This window comes from Bombina bombina, chromosome 3 (assembly GCF_027579735.1).
Source record: "Bombina bombina isolate aBomBom1 chromosome 3, aBomBom1.pri, whole genome shotgun sequence".
Taxonomy (NCBI): domain Eukaryota; kingdom Metazoa; phylum Chordata; class Amphibia; order Anura; family Bombinatoridae; genus Bombina; species Bombina bombina.
This window is the reverse complement of record NC_069501.1, coordinates 1,144,707,415-1,144,724,188: the sequence shown is the minus strand read 5'-3', so window position 1 is coordinate 1,144,724,188 and position 16,774 is coordinate 1,144,707,415. Positions and strand designations below refer to the sequence as shown.

The 16,774-nt window shown below is 41.1% G+C and overlaps 1 protein-coding gene across 1 annotated transcript in view; it reads left to right on the top strand.

Moving 5' to 3' along the window:
- RNF17 (ring finger protein 17) overlaps nucleotides 1–16,774 on the top strand; it is a 514,511-nt gene that overhangs the window by 178,228 nt on the left and 319,509 nt on the right. Inside the window, exon 4 of the mRNA XM_053705579.1 lies at nucleotides 10,122–10,237. Within this exon, the coding sequence (XP_053561554.1) occupies nucleotides 10,122–10,237 (116 nt within the window). The remainder of the gene's footprint in view (nucleotides 1–10,121; nucleotides 10,238–16,774) is intronic.

Sequence of the window (16,774 nt, the reverse complement as noted above, 5' to 3'; positions counted from 1 at the left end):
AGGAGAATTCCTTCAGACCAGTTCTGGATCTAAAAATATTGAATCGTTATGTAAGGATACCAACATTCAAAATGGTAACTGTAAGGACTATCCTGCCTTTTGTTCAGCAAGGGCATTATATGTCCACAATAGATTTACAGGATGCATATCTGCATATTCCGATTCATCCAGATCACTATCAGTTTCTGAGATTCTCTTTCCTAGACAAGCATTACCAGTTTGTGGCTCTACCGTTTGGCCTAGCAACAGCTCCAAGAATTTTTACAAAGGTTCTCGGTGCCCTTCTGTCTGTAATCAGAGAACAGGGTATTGTGGTATTTCCTTATTTGGACGATATCTTGGTACTTGCTCAGTCTTCACATTTAGCAGAATCTCATACGAATCGACTTGTGTTGTTTCTTCAAGATCATGGTTGGAGGATCAATTTACCAAAAAGTTAATTGATTCCTCAGACAAAGGTAACCTTTTTAGGTTTCCAGATAGATTCAGTGTCCATGACTCTGTCTCTGACAGACAAGAGACGTCTGAAATTGATCTCAGCTTTTCGAAGCCTTCAGTCACAATCATTCCCTTCGGTAGCCTTATGCATGGAAATTCTAGGTCTTATGACTGCTGCATCGGACGCGATCCCCTTTGCTCGTTTTCACATGCGACCTCTTCAGCTCTGTATGCTGAACCAGTGGTGCAGGGATTACACAAAGATATCTCAATTAATATCTTTAAAACCGATTGTACGACACTCTCTGACGTGGTGGACAGATCACCATCGTTTAGTTCAGGGGGCTTCTTTTGTTCTTCCGACCTGGACTGTAATATCAACATATGCAAGTCTTGACAGGTTGGGGAGCTGTGTGGGGGTCTCTGACAGCACAAGGGGTTTGGGAATCTCAGGAGGTGAGATTACCGATCAATATTTTGGAACTCCGTGCAATTTTCAGAGCTCTTCAGTCATGGCCTCTTCTAAAGAGAGAATCGTTCATTTGTTTTCAGACAGACAATGTCACAACTGTGGCATACATCAATCATCAAGGAGGGACTCACAGTCCTCTGGCTATGAAAGAAGTATCTCGAATACTGGTATGGGCGGAATCCAGCTCCTGTCTAATTTCTGCGGTTCATATCCCAGGTATAGACAATTGGGAAGCGGATTATCTCAGTCGCCAAACGTTACATCCGGGCGAATGGTCTCTTCACCCAGAGGTATTTCTTCAGATTGTTCAAATGTGGGGACTTCCAGAAAAAGATCTGATGGCTTCTCATCTAAACAAGAAACTTCCCAGGTATCTGTCCAGATCCAGGGATCCTCAGGCGGAAGCAGTGGATGCATTGTCACTTCCTTGGAAGTATCATCCTGCCTATATCTTTCCGCCTCCTCCTGCCTATATCTTTCCGCCTCTAGTTATTCTTCCAAGAGTAATCTCCAAGATTCTGAAGGAATGCTCGTTTGTTCTGCTGGTGGCTTCAGCATGGCCTCACAGGTTTTGGTATGCGGATCTTGTCCGGATGGCCTCTTGCCAACCATGGACTCTTCCGTTAAGACCAGACCTTTTGTCACATGGTCCTTTTTTCCATCAGGATCTCAAATCCTTAAATTTAAAGGTATGGAGATTGAACGCTTGATTCTTAGTCAAAGAGGTTTCTCTGACTCTGTGATTAATACTATGTTACAGGCTCGTAAATCTGTATCTAGGGAGATGTATTATAGAGTCTGGAAGACTTATATTTCTTGGTGTCTTTCTCATCATTTTTCCTGGCATTCTTTTAGAATTCTGAGAATTTTACAGTTTCTTCAGGATGGTTTGGATAAAGGTTTGTCTGCAAGTTCTTTGAAAGGACAAATCTCTGCTCTTTCTGTTCTTTTTCACAGAAAGATTGCTAATCTTCCTGATATTCATTGTTTTGTACAAGCTTTGGTTCGTATAAAATCTGTCATTAAGTCAATTTCTCCTCCTTGGAGTTTGAATTTGGTTCTGGGGGCTCTTCAAGCTTCTCCGTTTGAACCTATGCATTCATTGGACATTAAATTACTTTCTTGGAAAGTTTTGTTCCTTTTGGCCATCTCTTCTGCCAGAAGAGTTTCTGAATTACCTGCTCTTTCTTGTGAGTCTCCTTTTCTGATTTTTCATCAGGATAAGGCGGTGTTGCGAACTTCTTTTAAATTTTTACCTAAGGTTGTGAATTCCAACAACATTAGTAGAGAAATTGTGGTTCCTTCATTATGTCCTAATCCTAAGAATTCTAAGGAGAAATCATTGCATTCTTTGGATGTAGTTAGAGCTTTGAAATATTATGTTGAAGCTACTAAGAATTTCCGAAAGACTTCTAGTCTATTTGTTATCTTTTCCGGTTCTAGGAAAGGTCAGAAGGCCTCTGCCATTTCTTTGGCATCTTGGTTGAAATCTTTAATTCATCATGCTTATGTCGAGTCGGGTAAAACTCCTCCTCAAAGGATTACAGCTCATTCTACTAGGTCAGTTTCTACTTCCTGGGCGTTTAGGAATGAAGCTTCGGTTGATCAGATTTGCAAAGCACCAACTTGGTCTTCTTTGCATACTTTTACAAAATTCTACCATTTTGATGTGTTTTCTTCTTCTGAAGCTGTTTTTGGTAGAAAAGTACTTCAGGCAGCTGTTTCAGTTTGAATCTTCTGCTTATGTTTTCAGTTTTTTTCATTATAAAATTTAAACTTTATTTTGGGTGTGGATTATTTTTCAGCGGAATAGGCTGTCTTTATTTTATCCCTCCCTCTCTAGTGACTCTTGCGTGGAAAGATCCACATCTTGGGTAGTCATTATCCCATACGTCACTAGCTCATGGACTCTTGCTAATTACATGAAAGAAAACATAATTTATGTAAGAACTTACCTGATAAATTCATTTCTTTCATATTAGCAAGAGTCCATGAGGCCCACCCTTTTTGTGGTGGTTATGATTTTTTTGTATAAAGCACAATTATTCCAATTCCTTATTTTTTATGCTTTCGCACTTTTTTCTTATCACCCCACTTCTTGGCTATTCGTTAAACAGATTTGTGGGTGTGGTGAGGGGTGTATTTGTAGGCATTTTGAGGTTTGGGAAACTTTGCCCCTCCTGGTAGGAATGTATATCCCATATGTCACTAGCTCATGGACTCTTGCTAATATGAAAGAAATGAATTTATCAGGTAAGTTCTTACATAAATTATGTTATTAGATTACTTTAGTGTGGGTAGATATTATAGTAACCACACACAGCATCAAAGAGGACTCATACCCAGATAAACTTTGGAAATGAAGATTATCACTTCAAATATTCATTCAACTTAGGAATTATTCAAGACCAGATGTTCCTTATTCCTTCTACCCAAAAGACGAATCAGTAGTGCAGGTTACCAAAGTAATGTATTTTTACTTTGTGTCTTGATTTAAATGTGTTTTTCCTTTACATACTTTAAGATGTATGGTAAAATGTTACCTTTGTTGTTTTTTGGGATTAAGGTGGGCATAGGATGGTTTGAGTGTGTAGATCAGGGACAAGTCAAGGTCAGTAACAAGGAGATTTGTCAGGAGCCAGGCAGTAGTACACAGCAGTAAACCAAAGGATAGTCAGGAACAAGGTTAAAAGTAGGAAGCAGCAACACATATACAATAACATCACTTCCTGAGGACAAATAATAAAAATACTTCATCCTCAATTTTCTGCAGCATGAAATGCCAAGAACATAGCTATTCACAGTTTACCTTATATGCAGGAATAAGGTACATAAAGCGTCCCTGCCTGACAATGTGGCACATATAATTCTGTTTCCTGTGATGTGGAAGATTTAATATTGATTTAAGATGTCTGTTGAACTCAAATAGATCTGCTGCTTAAATTAAAAACATTTTAAGCTGTTTACTTCTATTTTAAAACCCAAAGTGCATGTTTGTTCAATAAAAGTTCCATGGGTATTAAGAAACAAATCATACATTCTTACTGTTAAACAGAAACTTGCATAACAAGCATAAAACTAAACATGTTTCCTCAGGAAAGGAATATGCATGCAAAAAAATTTAAAAAATAGATTTTAAAATCCCTTTTCTCCAACATAGGTGTGTCCGGTCCACGGCGTCATCCTTACTTGTGGGATATTCTCTTCCCCAACAGGAAATGGCAAAGAGCCCAGCAAAGCTGGTCACATGATCCCTCCTAGGCTCCGCCTTCCCCAGTCATTATCTTTGCCGTTGTACAGGCAACATCTCCACGGAGATGGCTTAGAGTTTTTTGGTGTTTAAATGTAGTTTTTATTCTTCAATCAAGAGTTTGTTATTTTAAAATAGTGCTGGTATGTACTATTTACTCTGAAACAGAAAAGAGATGAAGATTTCTGTTTGTAAGAGGAAAATGATTTTAGCAACCGTTACTAAAATCGATGGCTGTTTCCACACAGGACTGTTGAGAGGAATTAACTTCAGTTGGGGGAAACAGTGAGCAGACTTTTGCTGCTTGAGGTATGACACATTTCTAACAAGACTTGGTAATGCTGGAAGCTGTCATTTTCCCTATGGGATCCGGTAAGCCATTTTTATTATATAAGAATAAAGGGCTTCACAAGGGCTTAAAAGACTGGTAGACATTTTTCTGGGCTAAAACGATTGATTTATAAGCAATTTTAATACTTCATAGTTTTGAGGAGTTATTTTATTCTTGGGAATTATGTAAAATAACCGGCAGGCACTGTATTGGACACCTTTTTCACTGGGGGCCTTCTCTAATCATAGGCAGAGCCTCATTTTTGCGCCTCTATTGCGCAGTTGTTTTTGGGAAGCAAGACATGCAGATGCATGTGTGAGGAGCTCAGATACATAGAAAAAGCTTACTGAAGGCGTCATTTGGTATCGTATTCCCCTTTGGGCTTGGTTGGGTCTCAGCAAAGCAGATACCAGGGACTGTATAGGGGTTAAATATAAAAACGGCTCCGGTTCCGTTATTTTAAGAGTTAAAGCTTTCAAATTTGGTGTGCAATACTTTTAAGGCTTTAAGACACTGTGGTGAAATTTTGGTGAATTTTGAACAATTCCTTCATACTTTTTCACATTTTCAGTAATAAAGTGTGTTCAGTTTAAAATTTAAAGTGACAGTAACAGTTTTATTTTAAAACGTTTTTTGTACTTTGTTATCAAGTTTATGCCTGTTTAACATGTCTGAACTATCAGATAGACTATGTTCTGTATGTGGGGAAGCCAAGGTTCCTTCTCATTTAAATAGATGTGATTTATGTGACACAAAATTTAGAGAAAATGATGCCCAAGATGATTCCTCAAGTGAGGGGAGTAAGCATGGTACTGCATCATCCCCTCCTTCGTCTACGCCAGTCTTGCCCACACAGGAGGGCCCCTAGTACATCTAGTGCGCCAATACTCCTTACTATGCAACAATTAACGGCTGTAATGGATAATTCTATCAAAAACATTTTAGCCAAAATGCCCACTTATCAGCGAAAGCGCGACTGCTCTGTTTTAGAAAATACTGAAGAGCATGAGGACGCTGATGATATTGGTTCTGAAGTGCCCCTACACCAGTCTGAGGGGGCCAGGGAGGTTTTGTCTGAGGGAGAAATTTCAGATTCAGGGAAAATTTCTCAACAAGCTGAACCTGATGTGATTACATTCAAATTTAAATTGGAACATCTCCGCGCTCTGCTTAAGGAGGTGTTATCTACTCTGGATGATTGTGAGAATTTGGTCATTCCAGAGAAATTATGTAAGATGGACAAGTTCCTAGAGGTCCCGGGGCCCCCCGAAGCTTTTCCTATACCCAAGCGGGTGGCGGACATTGTAAACAAAGAATGGGAAAGGCCCGGCATACCTTTTGTCCCTCCCCCTATATTTAAGAAATTGTTTCCTATGGTCGACCCCAGAAAGGACTTATGGCAGACAGTCCCCAAGGTCGAGGGGGCGGGGTTCTACTCTAAACAAACGCACTACTATCCCTATAGAAGATAGTTGTGCTTTCAAAGATCCTATGGATAAAAAATTAGAGGGTTTGCTTAAAAAGATGTTTATTCAGCAAGGTTACCTTCTACAACCAATTTCATGCATGGTTCCTGTCACTACAGCAGCGTGTTTCTGGTTCGATGAACTAGAAAAGTCGCTCAATAAAGATTCTTCTTATGAGGAGATTATGGACAGAATTCATGCTCTCAAATTGGCTAACTCTTTTACTTTAGACGCCACTTTGCAATTGGCTAGATTAGCGGCGAAAAATTCAGGGTTTGCTATTGTGGCGCGCAGAGCGCTTTGGCTAAAATCTTGGTCAGCGGATGCGTCTTCCAAGAACAAATTGCTTAACATACCTTTCAAGGGGAAAACGCTGTTTGGCCCTGACTTGAAAGAGATTATTTCTGATATCACTGGGGGTAAGGGCCACGCCCTTCCTCAGGATAGGTCTTTCAAGGCTAAAAATAAACCACATTTTCGTCCCTTTCGCAGAAACGGACCAGCCCCAAGTGCTACATCCTCTAAGCAAGAGGGTAATACTTCTCAAGCCAAGCCAGCCTGGAGGCCAATGCAAGGCTGGAACAAAGGTAAGCAGGCCAAGAAACCTGCCACTGCTACCAAGACAGCATGAGATGTTGGCCCCCGATCCGGGACCGGATCTGGTGGGGGGCAGACTTTCTCTCTTCGCTCAGGCTTGGGCAAGAGATGTTCTGGATCCTTGGGCGCTAGAAATAGTCTCCCAAGGTTATCTCCTGGAATTCAAGGAGCTTCCCCCAAGGGGGAGGTTCCACAGGTCTCAATTGTCTTCAGACCACATAAAAAGACAGGCATTCTTACATTGTGTAGAAGACCTGTTAAAAATGGGAGTGATTCATCCTGTTCCATTAGGAGAACAAGGGATGGGATTCTACTCCAATCTGTTCATAGTTCCCAAAAAAGAGGGAACATTCAGACCAATCTTAGATCTCAAGATCCTAAACAAGTTTCTCAAGGTTCCATCGTTCAAAATGGAAACCCTTCGGACAATTCTTCCTTCCATCCAGGAAGGTCAATTCATGACCACGGTGGATTTAAAGGATGCGTATCTACATATTCCTATCCACAAGGAACATCATCGGTTCCTAAGGTTCGCCTTTCTGGACAAGCATTACCAGTTTGTGGCACTTCCATTCGGATTAGCCACTGCTCCAAGAATTTTCACAAAGGTACTGGGGTCCCTTCTAGCGGTGCTACGACCAAGGGGCATTGCAGTAGTACCTTACTTGGACGACATACTGATTCAAGCGTCGTCCCTACCACAAGCAAAGGCTCATACGGACATTGTCCTGGCCTTTCTCAGATCTCACGGGTGGAAAGTGAACGTAGAAAAAAGTTCTCTATCTCCGTCAACAAGAGTTCCCTTCTTGGGAACAATAATAGACTCCTTAGAAATGAGGATTTTTCTGACAGAGGCCAGAAAATCAAAACTTCTAAGCTCTTGTCAAGTACTTCATTCTGTTCCTCTTCCTTCCATAGCGCAGTGCATGGAAGTAATAGGTTTGATGGTCGCGGCAATGGACATAGTTCCTTTTGCGCGAATTCATCTGAGACCATTACAACTGTGCATGCTCAGTCAGTGGAATGGGGATTATACAGACTTGTCTCCGACGATACAAGTAGATCAGAGGACCAGAGATTCACTCCGTTGGTGGCTGACCCTGGACAACCTGTCACAGGGGATGAGCTTCCGCAGACCAGAGTGGGTCATTGTCACGACCGACGCCAGTCTGGTGGGCTGGGGCGCGGTCTGGGAACTCCTGAAAGCTCAGGGTCTTTGGTCTCGGGAAGAATCTCTTCTCCCGATAAATATTCTGGAACTGAGAGCGATATTCAATGCTCTCAAGGCTTGGCCTCAGCTAGCAAAGGCCAAATTCATACGGTTTCAATCAGACAACATGACGACTGTTGCGTATATCAACCATCAGGGGGGAACAAGGAGTTCCCTGGCGATGGAAGAAGTGACCAAAATCATTCAATGGGCGGAGACTCACTCCTGCCACTTGTCTGCAATCCACATCCCAGGAGTGGAAAATTGGGAAGCGGATTTTCTGAGTCGTCAGACATTTCATCCGGGGGAGTGGGAACTCCATCCGGAAATCTTTGCCCAAATTACTCAATTGTGGGGCATTCCAGACATGGATCTGATGGCCTCTCGTCAGAACTTCAAGGTTCCTTGCTACGGGTCCAGATCCAGGGATCCCAAGGCGACTCTAGTAGATGCACTAGTAGCACCTTGGACCTTCAACCTAGCTTATGTATTCCCACCGTTTCCTCTCATCCCCAGGCTGGTAGCCAGGATCAATCAGGAGAGGGCATCGGTGATCTTGATAGCTCCTGCGTGGCCACGCAGGACTTGGTATGCAGACCTGGTGAATATGTCATTGGCTCCACCATGGAAGCTACCTTTGAGACAGGACCTTCTTGTTCAAGGTCCGTTCGAACATCCGAATCTGGCCTCACTCCAACTGACTGCTTGGAGATTGAACGCTTGATTTTATCAAAGCGAGGGTTCTCAGATTCTGTCATTGATACTCTTGTTCAGGCCAGAAAGCCTGTAACTAGAAAAATCTACCATAAAATATGGAAAAAAATATATCTGTTGGTGTGAATCTAAAGGATTCCCATGGAACAAGATAAAAATTCCTAAGATTCTATCCTTTCTTCAAGAAGGTTTGGAGAAAGGATTATCTGCAAGTTCTTTGAAGGGACAGATTTCTGCTTTATCTGTTTTACTTCACAAAAAGCTGGCGGCTGTGCCAGATGTTCAAGCTTTTGTTCAGGCTCTGGTTAAGAATCAAGCCTGTTTACAAACCTTTGACTCCTCCTTGGAGTCTCAATTTAGTTCTTTCAGTTCTTCAGGGGGTTCCGTTTGAACCCTTACATTCCGTAGATATTAAGTTATTATCTTGGAAAGTTTTGTTTTTCGTTGCAATTTCTTCTGCTAGAAGAGTTTCAGAGTTATCTGCTCTGCAGTGTTCTCCTCCTTATCTGGTGTTCCATGCAGATAAGGTGGTTTTGCGTACTAAACCTGGTTTTCTTCCGAAAGTTGTTTCTAACAAAAACATTAACCAGGAGATAGTCGTGCCTTCTTTGTGTCCGAATCCAGTTTCAAAGAAGGAACGTTTGTTGCACAATTTGGATGTAGTTCGTGCTCTAAAATTCTATTTAGATGCTACAAAGGATTTCAGACAAACATCTTCCTTGTTTGTTGTTTATTCTGGTAAAAGGAGAGGTCAAAAAGCAACTTCTACCTCTCTCTCTTTTTGGCTTAAAAGCATCATCAGATTGGCTTAGGAGGCTGCCGTCCGGCAGCCTCCTGAAAGAATCACAGCTCATTCCACTAGGGCCGTGGCTTCCACATGGGCCTTCAAGAACGAGGCTTCTGTTGATCAGATATGTAAGGCAGCGACTTGGTCTTCTCTGCACACTTTTACTAAATTTTACAAATTTGATACTTTTGCTTCTTCTGAGGCTATTTTTGGGAGAAAGGTTTTGCAAGCCGTGGTGCCTTCCATCTAGGTGACCTGATTTGCTCCCTCCCATCATCCGTGTCCTAAAGCTTTGGTATTGGTTCCCACAAGTAAGGATGACGCCGTGGACCGGACACACCTATGTTGGAGGAAAACAGAATTTATGTTTACCTGATAAATTACTTTCTCCAACGGTGTGTCCGGTCCACGGCCCGCCCTGGTTTTTTAATCAGGTCTGATAATTTATTTTCTTTAACTACAGTCACCACGGTATCATATGATTTCTCCTATGCAAATATTCCTCCTTTACGTCGGTCGAATGACTGGGGAAGGCGGAGCCTAGGAGGGATCATGTGACCAGCTTTGCTGGGCTCTTTGCCATTTCCTGTTGGGGAAGAGAATATCCCACAAGTAAGGATGACGCCGTGGACCGGACACACCGTTGGAGAAAGTAATTTATCAGGTAAACATAAATTCTGTTTTTAAAGATTCAAATAAAAATTACTGTACAACCATTGGGTTAGTATTTTGAAGGTTAGATTTGTGGTCATATTGTAATACTATTCAAATATAGAATGCTTAGTCTGTATTTTTAAACGTCTGTAATAAACATTTTTGGTGCAGTTTAAAAGAATATTATATTTTTGCTTCACAGGAAAACACGGCCATGTGGCCCCTGCCTGTGATGATATCATGCAAAGATGAAGCTGGTCAGTTAGTTGATATTTCCGACTTTCTTGTAAAACGGGGCTTAGCTCTGAAAGAGAGAAGGTATGTATTTGAGTCTTCATAATATTTTTTATTACCTTTAAGGCAATGGAGTATCATGTTTGGGTTTGAAAATGACTTATTGTTTACATTCCATTGGAAAACAGAGTTTGTCTGCAAAGCTTATATTTTTTTATATATGTAGCTGCTGATTGGTGGCTGCACAAAGATGCCTTGTGTGATTGGCTCACCCATGTGCATTGTTATTTCTGTCCTATGACATGGAGAGTCCACAACGTCATTCTAATTACTAGAGGGATATTCAACTCCTGGCCAGCAGGAGGAGGCAAAGAGCACCCCAGCAAAGCTGTTAAGTGTAACTTCCCTTACCCATAACCCCAGTCATTCTCTTTGCCTTTGTCAATGGAGGATGTGCAATGTTGGTGTCTGAAGATATTTAATCCTTTTATGGGTATTTTTCCCTGGAAGCAAGGATTGGGGTCTAGCTGGGTCCAAGTCAATCTCTTGAGTAAGAGTAGTGGTGGCTTTTAGCAGTTAGAAGGAGGTGAGGTAGTCTTTGCTTTACTTCTAACATCTTTGCTACCCCTTTGCAGAAAGGCAGAGATGGTTACTCTGTTCTTTCTTTTTCTACAGGTCGCTGTTAGTGGTCAAGTGAGACTTTCAGACCTGCAGCTGCTGTGCCTTCTCCGCAGCAGAAGTTTCCCTGGAGGGTAAGTCCTTTTATATATACTGTAGAAATAACATTGAAAGGACTAAGAGATTCAGGATCCTAGTGGGACCTGTGACCTTCCTAAAGGGTTTGTATATTTTTATATATATATATATATATATATATACGCTGTTTCAGATTTATTACGGCTGAGCAGCTATCTGGCTTTCCTGCCAGGGGACAGGAAATTTGCTGCTCCATTGCTGGGCTATTTTAAGGGACAAGCCCCGGACTTACGGCGTGTGTGGGGACTAGGTGTAATGACGCCATTAATTTTCCCTCCTTCTATCCCTGTGTGGGTTCGTTGTTATGAATGTTAATGGGTTTCCTTTTGTAAGGACTTTTTATTGTGGGTGTGTGTTGAGTAATTATCGAGCAAGCAGCTCTGATCATAATTACTGCCCTCGGCTAATAGTGTTTACAGTGAGACTTTCTCACTCCTCACATAGTACTTATCACCCCTCACAAGGTGCACATCGCCATCCATGTATTTGGGTACAATTTGTGTTTGCACATATCTGCAGCCAGCTTACATTCTTAGGCGATTGAGAAAATTCTGTCGGCTATGTAAATTGTAGCGGTGCGCTCAGTTTTCTGAGATCAGTTTCATGGGACATGAATGCTATATCTTTTATTAAGAGAAGTGGATTAGAGCGGTTATTCTTGTGGCTCTATTTGACTTTTGGTTCTCTATGTGGTACCTCCGCAAAGGGGTTTAACCGCAGTCTCAGATAAGGGCACCATTTTGGAAATGTTTTGCTTTATTAGTGGTTCAGTTTTTCTGCCTCGACATGTAAAGTTTGTGCACTTGAGTCATTTCTTCAAAGATTGGAAGGCAGTTTTTATGTATCCTCATTATTTATATATGTCTTTATTGTTTATTTATGTTTGTGTTTCACATGATACCACAATGGGGGAACTAAGTTTACTGATTGTATTCAATAGGAAATATATAAATGAAAATTTTATTTTCTTTCTTATGACACGGTGAGTCCCACGGAATCATCAATTGCTGTTGGGAATACCACTCCTGGCCAGCAGGAGGAGGCAAAAAGCACCACAGCAAAGCTGTTAATTATCACTTCCCTTCCCCACAACCCCCCAGTCCATTCTATTTGCCTGCGGTGCAGTTTTTGGTGTCTGATTATTTCTCTTCAATCAAGATTTTATTATTTTTGAAACCCATATTAGGTTTGCTCTGATCTTTCCTCTCAAGTGTGGGCCTAACCGTACCCCCACATCAGTCTCTTCAGTAGGGCAGTGGTGGCTTTAAAGCAGTTAGGAACTTGTAAAGTGGGCTTTGCTGCTTTTCCTAACATGTTGCTGCCCTGGTTTAGAAAGCCTGAGTAGGTTTATTCCGTCTTTCTTTTTTCTACAGGTCTCTGAGGAGTGGCATCCTCTCATACTTTGTCTGAAATGCCGGACGGCTAAAATGCAGGTAAGTGCCTTTTTGTCCTCTGGGTAGAGGGCTAACACTGAAGGGGTTAAGGACCCTCTGCTTTTAGATGGGACAAATCCTTTATGGATGGTTGAGGCAGTTGGCAGGCACATTATTGCATGATACTTGAAGACTTAGGGGTTAACCTCCTTTATAGCAAGGAAGGGGTTAACTGTTTTGCTCAGATCGAATATTTCTCAATATTGGGAACATTGTATTATGTTACTGTACAGGATGACAGCCCCGTTAAGTGTATGAGCTGTCTAAGGCTTATATGTGTCAGAGGGTGTTAGGAGAACTGGAATGGCACCATTCTAAGGCGCTGCATAGATGTGCTTGTATCTTTAATATGAGAGAAGACTGAGCACACATTTGTATACTCCTACTCCGCTTTTAGAAATACTTCAGAGCGGTAAGGAGTGGAAACTGCTTGACAGTGCCAGTGTACTGATTTGTATTTTCGGTATCTTAACGTTGGTTCGGCAGAAACCCCTCCTAATAGAGTTAGTAGACAGAATGAGGAAGATGATTCCATCTTCCATTCCGTGACAAGTTTTGGCCACACCTCCTTCACATTATCGGAGCGGCACCATTTTTTTTAGAGGTGTTTGTGTATTTTTTTAGCCCCGCCTCGTTTCTCCGGCATGGAGTTGTTGTTAATGTTCTGTATACCTTGAATTTAAAGCACTCAGATGTCGATATATTGCATTCTCACTTTCTCTGTGATGTAGACATAGGGATTTTTCTTCTTTTTGCCTTAGCGGCATTGAGAATTGTTGCGGAAAGAAATATGCATGTTGATACTGGTTCTAACGTTTTTCTTTTAACAAATAAAGGTTCTAATTGAAGAAATATGCAAGAGCCTATTTTCTTATACAGGGGCTTATTTTCTGATCAGTGCTCTGTTGATGGGATAAAATCCTTATTGAATGAGAAACATATTGCTTTATCCTCTTTATTTTTATTGACTGTATTTATTTATATATATATATATATATATATATATATATATATATATATATATATATATATATATACTGTATATTTTAAAATTTTGTAAAATAATATAGAATGTTTTAAAAAAATTATGATATATTATAATTTTAAACATTTTTAAATATAAAATCAAATTAATTTTTTCTGGCGTTTTTCCCCTCTAAGAATAGGTTTAGTCAGTTTAAGATGTTAATGTTTCTGTACCACCTTGTCAGTTAAGCTATTGATGGTACAGATTAATCTGAGCCTTATGTCTCCCAGGGTGATGCTGTTTGGGCAATATCACAGCTCTCTCCTTTATGTCCCAACCCTTTTTGGTGTTACATGCAGTGCCCTGCGGTTTCTCTAAATCTCTAGGAGGATTTGCAGCTCAGGTATCTTCTGCAATATCTGCGGCTTTACCTGTTTTTCCTTAACTTCAGGAAATATGCAATATATTTCAAATGGTAAGGTTTCTGCTCCTCGTTTTTCTATTCAGGTGGATCTCTCTTCTGAATTGAGGAGATTTTTGCCGGTAGTTTTTCTGAGGGTGAAATCTCAGAATTGGACAGTTTAATTCCTTCATCTGTTATTTGAAGTCCTATCCTTCAGATGTATGCTTATTCGCTTCGTGTAATTTTTTAGGAAGTTTTGGCTACTTGGACGACATCAATTTCCTTGTCGTTTGTCAACCTTTGAAAGTTTTGTAAACTTTATCTTTTTACTGATGTTCCTTTACATGAGGGACGTGTTCTAGACGTGTCTTGGATATTTCACAGGGATAGGAGAAGCTAGGGATACCTTTTCTCCCTGTCTTCCGCCCTTTAAGGGATTTTCCTGTCACTGTCTCCAGTATAATGCACGGTGCCCTTAGTAGAAGAGAGTTTTTCTACTGTGGCTCAGAGATCCCTGATCCCTATGGAGGGTAACTAGCTCCCTTTCGGATCCATGGATAAGAAGCTGGAGGTTTTGTTGTTCATTTAGAGCATTGCCTTACTTTAGTAAACTTGCTGTGTTAGCCGCGGACATTGTGGCTGACATTTTGGTCAGCTGAGAAACCTTACAGTATCTTAGTGATACGGTCTAGGCTTATAGTTCTGCAGTGGCAGTTTCAATATTATATGTTGCCTCCAAACCCTCACTTCTGGTTTTTTCCTTTTCAAGGATGAGAGCTTTTTGGGAGAAAACATTTTTTTTCTACCGCACGTCAAGAGAATAAGACTAAAGGACAGTTTTCCTTTTTCTTCTCTTATGCAGTGTCAGTCAGATCTTCTGGAGTCCAATCTAAAGTTTCCTCTCTAAAGCAGATTTCTCCTTATAGAGTATCTGCAATCCAGGTATGATGAGAGACATTCCTTGAACTGGGTTCGGACCTTCCTCTCTGGGAGTGATAGTTCCAGTCTCATCTGGGAAAGGGATCTAAGTATTTTCCTCAAGTTTCTCAGGTTCTGGCCTTCAAAGTAATAGCCTTTCTCTTTTGGTCAGGAGGGTCTGTTCATAACAAACGTAGACCTGAAGGAGGTGTAGTTATTGTTCCCATGAGTCTTGTCATCCTAGGAAGACCTTCAGGTCTTGGAGTATTGCAAGGGTGCTCTTCTGGACAATATATGACTCAGGTGTCATCCTTCTTCGAGCAAACTCTCTTTCAAGAGGTCTGGTCCAATCTTCTTTCCCGTGGATGGGAGATGAATCCGGAGAAGTGTTTCATCTACAAGGGAGATTTTTTTTGGCTTACTAGATTCTCTGTCTAGGAAAATATTTCAGATATCAAGAAGTCAGATATCAAGGATTTATTCCTTTTCCTTTATCTGCATGCCCGGCTATCAGTGAATAGCTTAGCCATTTTACAACCAGAAGGTTGGAAACTTGCTAGAGTTGTAGAATATGAAGAAAAATAGAGGGGCGCCTCATGTGCAGGATCATCAAATATATATATGAGTATAATACAAAATGAGCCAAATGGGTACTCACATATTAGTAGAGCACACCAATGTGCTAGTAGGTGCAGGATGTAGAATTATCGGGTGTATGACTATATCAATTTAGAAGATGCCAAATGGGTACTCACATACCCATTTGGCATCTTCTAAATTGATATAGTCCTATTTTTATTGATCTGCACATATAGTGCATTCTCTCTATGCTTTATATATTCTCTGCAGCACATAGAAAATCCAGATGTTGCTAAATCTGGGACTATTCTCTGGACTTTCATTTTGTATGTACAAAACTACTATAGTTATGATTTATATATCACATTATATAGCAGACTTGATATATTGTTAATTGCTAATCATTAACATTTCAGTTTCTTTTTTAGCGCCCCCCTTTGTTTGTATTACATTATCATCTTGCTACAGTTGATTTTATCTTCACTTTCAGTGACTCGATGTATGGAGGGAATTGGTATGGTGGTTATCATGGACATCAATCGCTTTACTATTTTCCATAGAATGGAGAACATAAGGGTCTGTCTTGGAGGATAAATATAGAACAGTCAACAAGAGACTCTCTCCCGTAGTGGTTTCTGAGGAGTATCTGTCTCAGGGCGCGTGCTTCTAGAGACATTCCTGGGTGAAGTGACCACTGATGCCAACTGTCTGGGATGGGAAAATGTCTGGGTCTTGTTTAGGGTGCAGAAGGGTCTGCTCTCCTCTTTAACATCTTTGAGTTGAGAGCGTTTTACAATGCTCTGGTGGCTTGGCCTCAGTTGTCCTTAGCGTGGTTCCAGTCGGACAATACCACCTCAGTGGTTTACACAAACCACCAGGGAGGAACTCGGAGTTCCTTAGCCATGTAGGAGGTGACTTGATTGTTCAGTAGGCGAAAGCTCTTAATTGTTGTCTGTTTGTCATGCACGTTCCAGGAGTGGACAACTGGGTAGCATCCTGGGGAGTGGGAACTCTTCCAGAAGTGTCCTCCAACTTAACCCTCAAATGGGGGTGCCGGAGTTGGATCTGATGGAGTCTCTGCAAATTGCCAAGCGGCAGAGGTACGGTTTGAAAGAGATCCTCAGGCCACTTTTATAGATGCTCTGACGGTTTCCTCAGGTTTTCAGGCTGGCATACTTGTTTTTCCTCCGGCTTCCTCCTCTCTTCCACCTTGGAAACTGCCTCTGAGTAAGGTCCTTCCGATCAGGGTCCCTTCTCTCATCTACATTTTGTTTCTCTGAAGCTGTCTGCTCTGGAGATTGAATGCTTAGTTCTCTCTGGTTTCTTCTTAAAGACACAATGAGTCCACAAATCATCTTCATTACTTATGGGATATTCACTTCCTGGTCAGCAGGGAAGAGGCAAAGAGCACCACAGCAGAGCTGTTAAATAGCAAGTGAGGTTTTAGTTTAGATTCTTCAATCAAGAGTTTTTTTGTTCTATGAGTAGTGCCAGAGGAGTGCTACTTTGTTCTGGGGGTGTAGCCTAATCCATATCAGTCCTCTACAGTAGAGCTCCGGTGGCTT